At 40.0% G+C, this 13,256-nt stretch overlaps 1 protein-coding gene across 6 annotated transcripts in view; it reads right to left on the reverse strand.

Annotated features, from left to right (window-relative positions):
* Window positions 1–13,256, reverse strand: part of evi5b (ecotropic viral integration site 5b) — a 43,005-nt gene continuing 29,749 nt past the window's right edge. For all 6 annotated transcript variants that reach the window (XM_049588487.1, XM_049588488.1, XM_049588491.1 and 3 more), the window contains 4 exons: window positions 13,032–13,178; window positions 11,917–12,012; window positions 7,445–7,540; window positions 1–1,811 (listed from right to left, as the gene is read on the reverse strand). In XM_049588487.1, the coding sequence (XP_049444444.1) occupies window positions 1,533–1,811; window positions 7,445–7,540; window positions 11,917–12,012; window positions 13,032–13,178 (618 nt within the window). In that variant the 3' untranslated portion in view covers window positions 1–1,532. The remainder of the gene's footprint in view (window positions 1,812–7,444; window positions 7,541–11,916; window positions 12,013–13,031; window positions 13,179–13,256) is intronic.

The following is a 13,256-nucleotide window of genomic DNA, read 5'->3' on the forward strand; positions in this document are numbered from 1 at the left end:
TTTCAGTAAGGAGTTTATCAAACGTTTTATTGTGAACTCATCACACACACAACAATCTCATTTAGTCTCCAGAGTGTGCTGACTGCTCCATAGTGTTGCCATGTGTGTCCTTACTGCACTGCAGACTCCAAAAGTGCCATAACGTGTTCCTCTCCCATCAAACAACATTTGTTTCATCAAAGGGACATTATCACCGACTCAAAGTCACAATCTTTTCCGTTTCCTGGATGCGATCGATGCGTTCACTTCCACCTTGTCTTCTGCTGAATACAGGAGTTAGTGTTCAATACAGATATTAGAGAAATTCAAAGTCTTACACATCCAGGTCCTCGCGCATGAAATGGAGTGGAACTGGCCTGTGGATGAGCACAATACAGAATATAGTGCTTACTTTGGTAACACTTGACAACTCCCGATTCCTCCACAGAGTGTGTTGTAAAGTGTACTATGTTGTCTCGGCTTTAACTCCCAGTTATGTTTCCACAGGACCATTTCCGTGCAAATTTGTGATACACAAAACGTCCGATAAACATTGCTCACGTTTGACTCATCAGCAAATCAACTCTGTGCTGGTTTGACTTACTGCGGGGCTCATTTTGAAAGCTAAGCCGGGATGCTTTCAGAGAAGTCAGTACAACAGTTTAAAAAACTGCACTGATTTTAACATACTGCTCTGAAAACAGCAGGTTGACATCTTCTAATGAGCAGCTATTCTCATTCTCTTTACAGGAAGTCACCTCAGACATCTCAGAAACAGGATCTGTCATATGAGTTTCCGTATTAAACTAACTTATGTCCCTTTTTTCCTCAATTTTATAATATATTCTAAACATCAGATATGCAATAGATACATATTTTCAAGTTCAAAAGGAATTGACTTAATACACATTTACATATCTACAAGTATGCAGATGTCACATTGACCTTGTGGTACACCAGCCCTGGTGAAAGGCATGCAGCATGTGCTAAGGCCAAAAGGTCAACAAGCCAGCGCTGGCTGACACCACACAGGCTGCTGATGAGCTCATCAAGACAATAGATATATATACACACACACACACACACAGCACTTGTACAGTTCTGCCTCTGCACGATGGACACTTAGTAGTAACGGCATCAATACATGTTTGATGTTCATTATAAAATGGTTTAAAAGTATAAAAACACATTGGATGAAGTGTGTGATATAGCATAAAAGGTTTTATTGCACAGTCTCTTTCTCTGTGTTGTACCTACAGGAGGGGGTCAACTGTTTTCACCCTCCCCACTGCGGCCCAGTAGAGTTTGATACGCTCCATTCTCCGCTGATGTCCATGTTGATGGTCTGCCTCTGTCCATGCTGTTTGCTGCCTTCAGGAAGAAAACTACAAAAAGGGAGGTAAACAAAATAAACTAAATCCGTAAGTATGATTCTCATGATATGAAATGATGACGCATTTCCTTTCTGAAACAACAGATTCAGACGTCTCCCCTGAAATGGCTGCAGGAAACACCTCCTCTTCCTCAGCGAGTGCTGCTAGCCTCTGTCCTCGTCACACCGTGGTGGACTTTTGACTGCCGCTCTGAGGTACGGAGAGTCGCAGGGCCTCCTCATCCTCCTCCTCCTCCTCACTGTCGGTGTCCCCGAGGTTGGGGCGCAGTCTGATACGGCCACCGCTCCTCTGCTGGGTGTCCTGGAGGTTCGGGACCTTGACTCCATCCTCGTCTGAAGACTGGTAAGACCCATCATCCCCCGCATAGTGATTGACGATGTGGATCCCATCAAAAGCGGGCTGATTGGCCAAGCCCCTCTGTGCTTTTAAGCAGCAAATCTGTGAGAATAAAGGAGTATTAGCAACACAGAGACTGTTTAAAGGGGTTGTTTGGATTTTTTGAAGTGGGGTTGTATGAGGTACTTATCCATAATCAGCATTTTACCTTCAGGTTGTCAGTATACCCCCGATTTGTACAAGCAGGGAAGCTAAGGACGGGGGGCTACAGCAAAACAAATTTTAGCCACCTAAAATAATCTTTATCAGTTTACGTGTATGCTATATTGAAAATATTTTCATTGCTTTACCTTGCTGTCAGACAGCCTATTCCAACAAAGAACTGAAACCACTGTATCCATCTATGCTCTCTTCAAAGCCACCAGACTCCATTGCCAAAAACTGTGATTTTACCTCACAGAGCACAGGAGGTGCTGGTCTTCCGCTGCCTTGATTGATTGGTTTGTCACTCCCTCCAGAATGTTGTTATGATATTAACTGTCTTCGCCCTTCCTTTCTTTCTGTTTATGATGAGACTTGCTGCAGGAGTGTGAACTCTGCCTGGGACACATATGGTAACAGGGCTAACTGTTAGCATCACACAGCTAATGTCACCTAACGATTACTACCGTGTTTAAAGATAGGCTCAAGCCATTTTGGTGTTGGTGTTGGTTGTTGTTACCAACTGGGCAGAGACAGCAGGAGAAGAGCGCCTCACGGAGACAGCCCTTCAGCGTTTCTTTCAACGCTGATAGTGAGCGATCAGCTGCTGCTGACCCCACTGCCCCACAATAAATTCTGATTTTGTGAGAAACTCTGAATGCTCATAGTAATACGCTTAGAATCTAAGACAGCATCTTAACTATTTTTGCAATTCTCACTTGCCCCTCAAAGTCAATAAAAAAACGCCTATAAATATTACAACATCCATCACAATTATTTAGAAAAGCTGTCCTAAAATCAGGCATCTCAAACAATCCCAAAAACAGTCTGAGAAAACCCGGAGGGACTGGTTAGTTTGTATTATTGTGTGCCTTTGGTGAATATGTATTAACATTTTAAAAATACCAAACACAATATCACAAAAACTAACTGAAGCAGCAGTAGATCAGCAACTTCTGTGTTCTGTGAGGCGAAATTACTGTTTTTGTCAAAGGAGTCTGGTGGCTTTGAAGAGAGTGATAAAATGGCTTCAGTTCCTCATCAGATAGGGCTGTCCGATGGCAAGGTAAAGCAGTTTTTTAGGTGGCTTTAACACGTCCACAGCAGTACATTGCTTAGCTTCCGTGGCGGTACTCCTGTCTGTTTCTACAAACCAGGGGCGTGCTGACTGCCTTCTACTCTAGGTAATACACGTGACGTCACTAGCTATAGATAAATGACTCACTTTGAAAAATCCCAACTATCCATTTAATCCTGCATGCAAAACTGAAACAAATACATATTCATGTCCTGAGGGAGAAAACACAGGCTGACAGATTTGACATGTACAAACTGATTACCACAACAGGATGCACTCAGTGATATTTCAACAGGATCACTGGCACCAATCTAACATGCAGGCAGCAAACCAACTAAAAACCAAAAGGGAACAATGTAATACGATATGAGCTGTGCCCCAATTCCATATTACATACCAACAGTATGCACTTAGCAATATGTACTCATTTTCATAGTATACTGTTTCTTTAGTGAGTACACAACAGGAAATGGTACAAGAAGGCTACCAAGATATGGTTTTGCAAAGATTCAGTGCTTTATATTTTTTTTTCTTTTTTTGTCTGCTATGAGTAACGCTAGCGTTTCCTTTGTATGTTTGGAGAGTCACTTTCCCAGTGTGAATGAACTCCATCTAGACCTTCAAATCAGTATGTAGCATGGATCTGGGACAAAGCCATTGTAGAATTGTTTCATGGGTGATGGTTAGCTCCATTTGGGACTGTGTGGGAGACAGTCCTGAACGCAACCTACTGAAAACTTCAGAGAAGTGACTGATGTTTATCAGAGGTGGAAGTTAACCCAACCCATTTGTCAAACCAACCAGTTAGTCTTCATCCTGTAAGTCTTTTCTGTTTTGATGAAGCACAAATCTCACCTTTATGTGGCTTGGCCAAGTACCTTTTCAAGTTAGCCTCTTTCTGTTGCTCCAATAAGGAATGGGCTTACTGTCCTTTGTAGCAAATGGGGAAATCATGCATTGCAAATACTTTTAAACTGCAGCTGTGGTGTTTATTTATTTGTTTCATCAGCTACATAGGGAAGTGAAGAGATTCTAGCTGCACTCAAACAACAAACTTTGACAAACCACACAAAGGAGTTTTGGTTTTGAGAATGCTAAGACAAAGGGTGAGGAGTAAGTGGTTGGTTTGACCAATGTATTTCAGGTTGTCTTCATCATCTCTAATTTAAAGCAGCACATCAGTTCTTTAAAGTTCTCTATGGAAGCTTCCAAAATAAATGTTGGCATTGTGTGTTCTGCAAAACCCCAGATATGTCACATTTGTACGTTATTATGCAGCAGATATAAACTTCATGTTTCTTTCCTTTACAGCAATACTTTGGTTAGTGCCTGGTTCTGTTTAGGCACAAAAAAACAATTATTTAAAGGTCCAGTATGTAAAATTAAGGGGTTTTGATGGCATCTAGCAGTGAGGATTGCAAATTTCAACCAGCTGAAACCTCTCCAGGTTAGAATTCCTTGAGTATTGAATGCTCAGGTGTTTTTTACTAGAGCTGAATTATCAGCCTATGTCTCTTCCTCTGCGAAATAAACAGATAAGGTGAATAAATTGGTAAAAACAATGAATAAAACCATGCTGTTTGGCATGTGGCACACAGGCGGCTAACCTTCTGCCTGTGTGCTCACCCTTTTCTCTGATAACTTAAGATCCAGTTTTAAAAAAAATGGTGTTTTTCTAAAGCGGCACTTTGAAGAGGAGCTGCTAAATATGGTGGCAGACGCGAAAATGCCAATGTCCCTATCTAGAGCCAGTGCTTGGTTTGTCCATTCTGGGCAACAGAATTAACAAACAGCTGTTGTTTTTAGTTGATTATACAGTAAACATACTTATTACAATTCATTTCTGCCAATATATAGCCCCTTTAATCCTATAACTGGACCTTTAAGTTTATAAAAACATGTATTGCTTAAAATATTCAGTGTTGGTGCCACAATGGTGGCTGATGACTCACTAAAAATATGGTTTTGTGGTTTGTTGGCCTCAAACCGTGGTCTGCTGCTTGGTAGCTGTCTTGCCTAGGTGTCACGTCAATCACTATTTCCTCCTCTTGCTGATGAGAAGTTCAGCTCATATATGCAATCACAACTATGTCACTTGAAAAACGTTGATCTACTTGTGAAACGTGCAGATGTAACATATCCTTGGTTTGCATTAATGTAAAATGCCAACTTTTTTTTCTTCTGGAGACTGGGCTGTGAATTTAAAAGACCCAAGTGGGGCTAGGTTTGGGGCTGCACGGTGGTCAGGTTTAAACCACAGGGGGTTACATGACACATCTGTACCAACTCACCTGAGTCAGCCTGCCATGCAGCAGACAGACATGTAGGAAGAGACGCATTAAGAATCCAGTTCATACCACAATACACAACTAATAAATATAAGCCTACGTTTACATGTACCTGTCTAAATTTGGAGTTCTGCCTTCCTGTTTTTGACATGCAAAAAAGGAAACTGTCATCTGACTGCCTGCAGTCAAAATTTCCAGCAATATAAATGCAGGCATTAACTCAAACTGTGAGGGAGGAGGAGGAGGATGAGGATGATGATGATGGTGGACTGGAGCCACTCTTTGCTTTCAGGTTTGCTCATAGCAGACACTTGTCTTAGCATGACTCATAGCAGGCCACTTTTAACCTAAGATGACCACAAGACAAAACCAAGTGAGAGGAGAAATGACTCTGTGAATGTATTGCCTTGACATAAACTGGAGTCAGAAGAAACTAATGCATTCAGATCAATTTAACCAGCTGCACTGGTCAACTTGTTGCAATCACCTGTTGCGATTCAGTTACGGCCACAGATGTCAAAATATACTATTCATCCTGTCAATAACTGATCTGCTGGAAATCAGCAAGAACCTCTATCTGCACTTACAGCTATACAGTCATCAAAATATGTTTCTGAAAACATCCGAGGTGAGAAATAGGCAATGCAGTAACAGAATCTTGATTCGTATTTCTTCAGCGCTGCCAAGTTTGACAGTAGCTCGTGAGCCGTGATTGACAGCTGATACAAGTCCGGCACTCTATTCACTCGGTGAGCTTCAGCGCCGCATTTCAAAGCGCTATTCATTTAGATTTGGTGAAACTTTAATGTTTAGTGATGTAAATGTCTTGCCTTAAATTCTTATTTTCTCTAGCTGACAGGCAACGGGACTTAGCCACATTAGCGTGTGAAAATCTTTTGCCCACTGCCCACCTTCCAGTCTCCATTGGTTAGCTAGCCTTGGCCGCTCTGCACTGTGCACCACCCAGGTCAGGTGGGAGCTGGCTAGCAGCACCACTGGTAATGCTGTACTGGGACTGCTGCAGAAACAGAACGCCCAACCTCTGGACGCCCTGGTGAGTAAGTGGCTTCATTTTAAGCTGCAAAGGCCCTTTAGTATGCTTAACTATGTTATCACCTTTGGCCGTACTGACACTGCTAATGGGGCAATAGAGTTAATATTGCATTTGCATGGAATCAGCGAGATGGTAGACGGCAAACCAGATATCATTTTAGTGGATGAGAGCAGGGCCATAAAATTAGGTGAGGTTGGTGGAGAATACAGGCAACAGTAACAGTAGACGGCATTGCTGTTTGAAGTTTAAAAAAAAAAAAGTAACTTTTTGCCAACCTCCGCGACAAAATTAACTGAAAGCTACCAATATGTGTCAAGACTATGTTACTGTATTGCCTTCTTCTCGCCTGGCTGTAATAGCGAGAGTTTGTGAACAGGAAGTGGGCGCCATACTGTTTCCTGCACAGTGAAAATGGTGGCCAGCATAATGGATGTCAAATGGTAAAACTAGGCAGCACTGAGCGAATATAAACCAAGATTCTGTTGCTGCGTTGTCTATTTCCCGCTTCAGAAACATGTTTTAGCGTACTGTTTACCTGTAATACATGATGGTTTTGTGCCAGCTGGCATCCATTTTTTTCAAACTGACACATTTGCATTTGCATTCTGGTAGTTGGAGGTTTTCTCCCTCTTGAGCAAAAGCATCCTTTTCCTCTGTTTTCTCTGGTTCTGTAGCACCAATTTCAAAAGTATTTGCATCTTTCTACTGCATACACACTCTAGTTTTAAAAGGCCACCTTTCCCACTGTGAGATATTTCTTTATGAAGAGACTACTTCTCTGAATGAATGAAATTTTTGAGATCTAAATGTACAGTGTTACCTATCTTGGCTCTACTCTGTGATCTGCTCGTACAAACATCTATAGGTTATGTCTGCAGGAGGTGTGCAACGTCAACTCAGCACAGGAAGTCTCTGGGTGTAGTTAACACTTGTACTAATCTGTTGGCTTCAAAGAAAAACCATATCTGAGGGAATGTTGTAAAATCTTCTGAAACTCCAGATCAAAGAAATAGCAAAAACAAAATCTGAGTCTCTACCAGGAAAAAAAAAAACAAAAAAAAAAACAAAGGTAGTGTGATTACTAATGGATGTGATGCTTGTTTTCAAGTCTCACCTCCTGTTTGAGTTCCTTTATCTGGTCTTTGAGGTCGCTGATGTACTGGCTTGAGTCTGTGTGGTTCAGCTGGCCCTGGACCTTTCCTTCTTCTTTCTGTAAGTACAAGAAACACGAGTTAAAAACAAGCAACAGATACACATGGCTTTCGCAAATACTGAGGGAAGGGGAGAAATATTTTTAGCAAGTGTACACAGCCTACATGTAAAAACACTAAAATACCAAGGGATTAACTGTTTTGAACTACTGTACAAGTAGGACAAAAACTGGCGGATTCTATGAGCCCCACTTCTAAAAAAGCAGCATCACAAAGTGACAGATGTCGGGGGGAAACAAAAAACAGTGTCATTTGTGCTCGATTTCCTTTCGGGGCCCTGGGGATGAGGCTGGTTGTTGGCTCTAACAGTTAAACAGCCCATGTGATGTTTACCTTCCTCAGTGAAGACATCTGCAGGCATTGGAGACAAACACATACTCTATTTCAAACCTCAATCACACCCAGCCAGTTTTATATAGTGAAGGGCGCACAGAGGAACACTGAGACAAAAAAGGGAAGACGTATACACTCGCACGCAACAGGGGTGGGGTGTCGAGGTAGAGCGTTGAGAGTGAGTCTTCTCTGGCTGGCCAACACCCCAAAAAAAAAGATGGGGTTTTTGATTCCTGTGGTAAGGTGGGGTTGATTATGGTGGTGAGATTATTCCAAGAGTCTCTTGTTTTTGAGGTTTTGCCGTTCCAAAACCCCACAGCAATAACGGGCAGGCCGTTAATGAGACTTCCTTGTGTTCAGCTGTGTGAATCACCAGATGTCAGGTGGCCTCACAGAAGTGTCTTCCTCAGGAACCCTTAAAGTCCGCTGAAATTTGTTTAGATCTTACAGAAGAGGAAAAGGAGGAAAGGGAAAGGGGCTTTCTCTCTGAAAAAGTCAGCTATGTAGGATGATATGAAAACTAAGATATTTAAAAACAAAATGCTGATATCATTTCTAATACTCATGATGATATCATGTGATAATCCAGTGCCCCTTAAATCATTTAAGTTTCTTTACGTTCTTACTTTGTCTCCTTCCCCAAACTCCATCTGGTTTCCCTTTCATTATTTCTTAGGTGTAATTGCGCTTTTTGTGCAAGTTGATGGCAGGACTGTAAGATAGTTTGTAGACATTCACCAAGTAGGATCTACGCAGGCAGAATGTGTTGGTAAACAAGCTAACAAGACATTTCCTGCTAGGTAGCAGACATGGCCACAGCAAAGAAAGCGTTAAGTCAACAGCGAGGGCCACTGTTTTGAGGAGTGGTGAAACGGCTGAATTTGTTTTATTTGTATGAATTCTTTTTAATAATGCGAGAAGCAGGTATTTTCACATTATCTAATCTGGCCTCCATTCAAAAAACTTTAGACACCCCTGTTGAATAACAAAGAAAAGCATCAAATTCTTAGATTTAACAGGAATGAAACCAGAAACTTTTGGGCTTTTGTGCTTTCAAAAAATTGCCAAAACACTTGTTCGATTATCAGAATAGTTGCCGTTTCATTTTTCTTTTAAACCACTGATTGATTAATCAACTAATCCTTGCAGCTGTGCAGCACAATCACGGTATTTTTAAACTTCCTGTGCATCTCTGCTGCTGTCGCAATGGCAAGTAGCTTATTCTGAATCCGCAAAGGCGTCTGTGAGGGATGTGAGCATTTATGATTAAAGTTTCATTTTTACTGTCAATCTATTAATTAGCTGCCCTTCAGTAAAGAACAGATATGATTTGTATAAAAGGGCCATGGTCACATTTTTAACTGTCATACAGATGTGTGCTATTAGAGTTTGCTTTTTCAGCACCTGTGAGATTAATGATAGTTTCCTCATTTCTTAGCAAACAGAGTAAACGTGAGAGACGAGAAGTGCTTTGCAGGCTAAAACATTTAGTATAAATCTCTGAGCATGTCATAGAAACCTCAAAATAAACCATGCATGTCACCTTTGGTAGAGTCTTTGCTTCAAAATGAGAAACCACTTCCTATCAGCCCAGAGACAGTGGAGCTGTGGCGCTGAGCCGAGGCCATGACTGTGATAGTGAAAGAGTCCTACACAGAAACCTTTCTAGATATCTTAGTTTCAGTCACAATGTTTTCCATCATTACTCAGTGGTTATTATCATCCATTTGTATCTCTTCATTAAATCTCTGCAGGATCATACATGTTGTTACTGAAGGAAAAGATAAGAACCTTAATGTTCAGAGTGACTTCATTTGTATCTTCTGCTGCTCTGACTTCTACACTCACGATTTAGACACAGATAGAGCTAATCTGATCAAATGGTGACCTCTCACATCATAAAGCAAGCTGCAAATCATCACCACCAACATGCGTCACACCGTCTCTGATGAGTAAAGCAAGAAACTGATTTCTTTTTTCCAGCTAATTCTTGTAATTGAAGTAGTTTTCACCCACAACTTAAAGAGCAAGTAACCAAACCACAGACCAACAAGAAGCCAGTGGTGGTGGCATTATTTCAGCTTCGACACCAGATTCAACATCCTGCTCCTGAGGGAAAATAAAAATAAATCAAACTAAAGCACCCTCTGCAAAGTACTTTCAATCTCATCATAATATAAAAGTAAAATGAAGTGTTAATGAGGTGTAAGGGTTCTTCTGCACGTTGTTGGGAGTTCATTATGCAGATTCTGAAAAGTATGAGGGCGGTAGTGGTAAATTTTGGTGTTGCGTGTTTTTGCTCTATCACTTAGTAACAAAACCTCAGACCACACAGTGTGATTGTGTGTGCGCCTCTGAAAGGGAAGAGGGGGAGGGTTGTTTTTTTTTGTTGTTGTTGTTGTCGGATACTTAAAAATAGTCAAAGTCTCCAGGTTAGACTCTATAAAACACGTTCAAGTCAGGAATAAAATTACAGTGGTACTTTTCAAAGCCCACTTCACTGAAAGTCGTAACTGTAACAAAGCTTTTGGTTTGAGCAGCTGATATTTACCAAGTAACACTTAACTTCAACCTCTCCATTTAGCAGCCCTGTCATTTCTGCAAACCATCAATTTTGTTACATTTGCATGTTTCATATGTATCATATCAACCTTTCTAAAGTGACGCAGTATGTGAGGTGGAAGAAATGGTGGATGTCATAACACCTACGCCTGCCAAGCTGCAGACCACTGTTGAAGACAAACAAACAACAAAAACGGTTATTTTCAAAGCGAGTCATTGCTGTTTACTGCGGCTTTTCAGCCCCCAATGTGGTTGTTTTTTAGGGACCTGTCGCTGTGTGACCTGTCGGCGTCAGTGCTGTGAAAAGTGGTTGTTTTTTACTTCGGGGTTATGCCCCCAAAGCCACAATCTTTTTCAAACCATAACCAAGTGGTTTTTGTGCCCAGTTTCAACGTATCTGTATACATATGTTTAGATTTTTTGAACATGTTAAAAAATAAATATTTAAAAAATTATATACATCATAAAATCAATAAAAATATCTTTAAAATGACAAAACTTCAAATAGTGGACTTCCATTAGCAAAGATTCAGTTTGGGTAACCACAATAACATTATCTTCCTGTTGCTGCGCTGCTTTACTCATTTGAAGAGTGTGTTGTTCTGAGTGTTGAGCCCACAAACAAGCTTCAAGCTATCGCTGATTGTTTTTCTAGATCGTTTTATCTGTTATCAATCAGAACTGCTGAGTGCTCGCAGTGTGGGAACAGGCCTGTATTTGTTTTAGTCACTCTTGTGTGTAGCGTTACATTTGTTGGGGGATAAATACTGGTGGATTCACTGGTTCATGTCATGAGTACGTTCATGTGTGTGTGAGTCTGCTCAACTTCAAATGTCACAACAGTGTGTGAAGTAAGCTGTGTTTACACCTTGAATTCCCACCAAAGAAAATAAACGATTTCCAGCTCTTAAATACAATTAAACTAAACAAATCTGTCCTCAACCCTCTGTATCCGACAATCTCATGATTTGCTGTTCACCATACATATCTAACTGCCTGAAAGTACCTGAAATTTTAACCCGTTCATGACTGAGTGAGCAACAGTCAGAAATAACTCAACTAATCTGCGTCATCTGGACTGTGTAGGTGGAGTTCGATCAGATTTGATTAACACTGATATTTCCACAGCAACATCAGCAAACAACACATCAACTGCTATCAGATTCAGAACCAGTGAGAAGAGTTCGGACTGAGCCACAAATACAGAAATCTGTCTGGTGAAACAACCACTGTGGCTCTAACTTATATAACAGTATGTTAGGAGCCCATCACCAAGACAATAACTGGGAGCTGACCAACAAAACGGCCTCCATCAATGAAAATGAGAACATAACTCAGCTTTGTCATCACACACATTCCTGGATGGGACATTCCTCTCTCTGTGCGAGGGAGATTTGAATATGTTAAATGTGGTTTGTGTAGGAAATCCAAAGCTAGATGCCGAGGAGTGTGATGTTACAGCAGTGTGTTGGGACTTTACCTGAATCTCAAGCTCTGAGATCTGCTGCTGGAGTTCAGCCATAGCAGCAATGTTGTCGGCCTCCCGCAGCCTCACTGCCATCACCTCTTCTTTACTCTGCAGAAAAACAAAAGACACAAAAGACAGTTTATCAACACATCGAGGACGCCCGGCGCTGAATGGCCAGTATAAAAACATGTTCTGTACAACATCTGAGTATTTTCTATTTGTGTATGTGTGAATCTTGTGGTGGGGAATTCCTAAGAGACGGGGAGTGTTGCTGTGTTACAGATAACAGTTAAACTGATATCTAGCAGCATCAATTTCTTCTGTTATCCTTAATTGTTAAATTTTTTAATGCAAGTTATTTGTAATTATTTTATTTATTTTTTAAATTATTTTATTTATGTATTTCATTAAATAGACTTACATTTTCACTATTTTTTATTTCTATATTATTACTATTTATTTGTTTACTTACACTTTACATTTTCACTATTTTCAAATGTTTTATTCCTATTTTATTTCTATATTATTATTATTATTATTATTATTACTACTACTATTTATTTATATTTAACTCATTTTATTTAAAAAAAATTTGTTTTTAATTTCTGTTATTACTGTTATTATTTATTCATGCATTCAATTTTACTTACATTTTCACTTTAATTTCTCTTATTATTATCATTATTTTTATTATTATGATTATTATTTAATTAAGTCTTTTTGCTTAATCTCTCCATGTGTATAGGTATGCATGTATGTATACTGTATACTGGAAATGGGCATTGACTCTTAGACACCGACTTACTGATTAATGTATGCCCTGAAAATAAATACAGAAAAGAAAGAAGAAAGAAATCTAGTGGCATTTGCAGACTTGTCAGAATAAAATACTACTAGACAAAACTGATTATACATCTTATAGCTAAATAAAGCTCAAGAGAAAAACACAACTTGAATTTATTTTTCTATGCAAAAACTAAAAAAATCTATTTGTTGTCCAATATTACACGTTAACACAAACTGTAAATGTTTTAATTTATTCAGATTATGTCACAACAGAGCTGTCGCGGGCGGTTTGTCCCTGGGCACAAAGTGCTGAGTGTTGCAGATCGTCAGCAGAGTCGTACCTTGCATTCAATCTCAGCTTGTCTCCGCTTGATCTCTTGCAGTTGCACATGCAGGTCTTTATTTTGCAGCGTCAATGTTTGCACGCACTCCTGAAGACAGCGACTCTCCTGTTCCGCCCGTCGCAGCTGGTTACTGTGAATCTGATTCTGTGTGGGCACAGATTATAAAAAATAATAATAATAATAATAATAAATAAAATAAAATAAAAATCTATATTATTATTA

This window comes from Epinephelus fuscoguttatus, linkage group LG10 (assembly GCF_011397635.1).
Source record: "Epinephelus fuscoguttatus linkage group LG10, E.fuscoguttatus.final_Chr_v1".
Lineage (NCBI taxonomy): Eukaryota > Metazoa > Chordata > Actinopteri > Perciformes > Serranidae > Epinephelus > Epinephelus fuscoguttatus.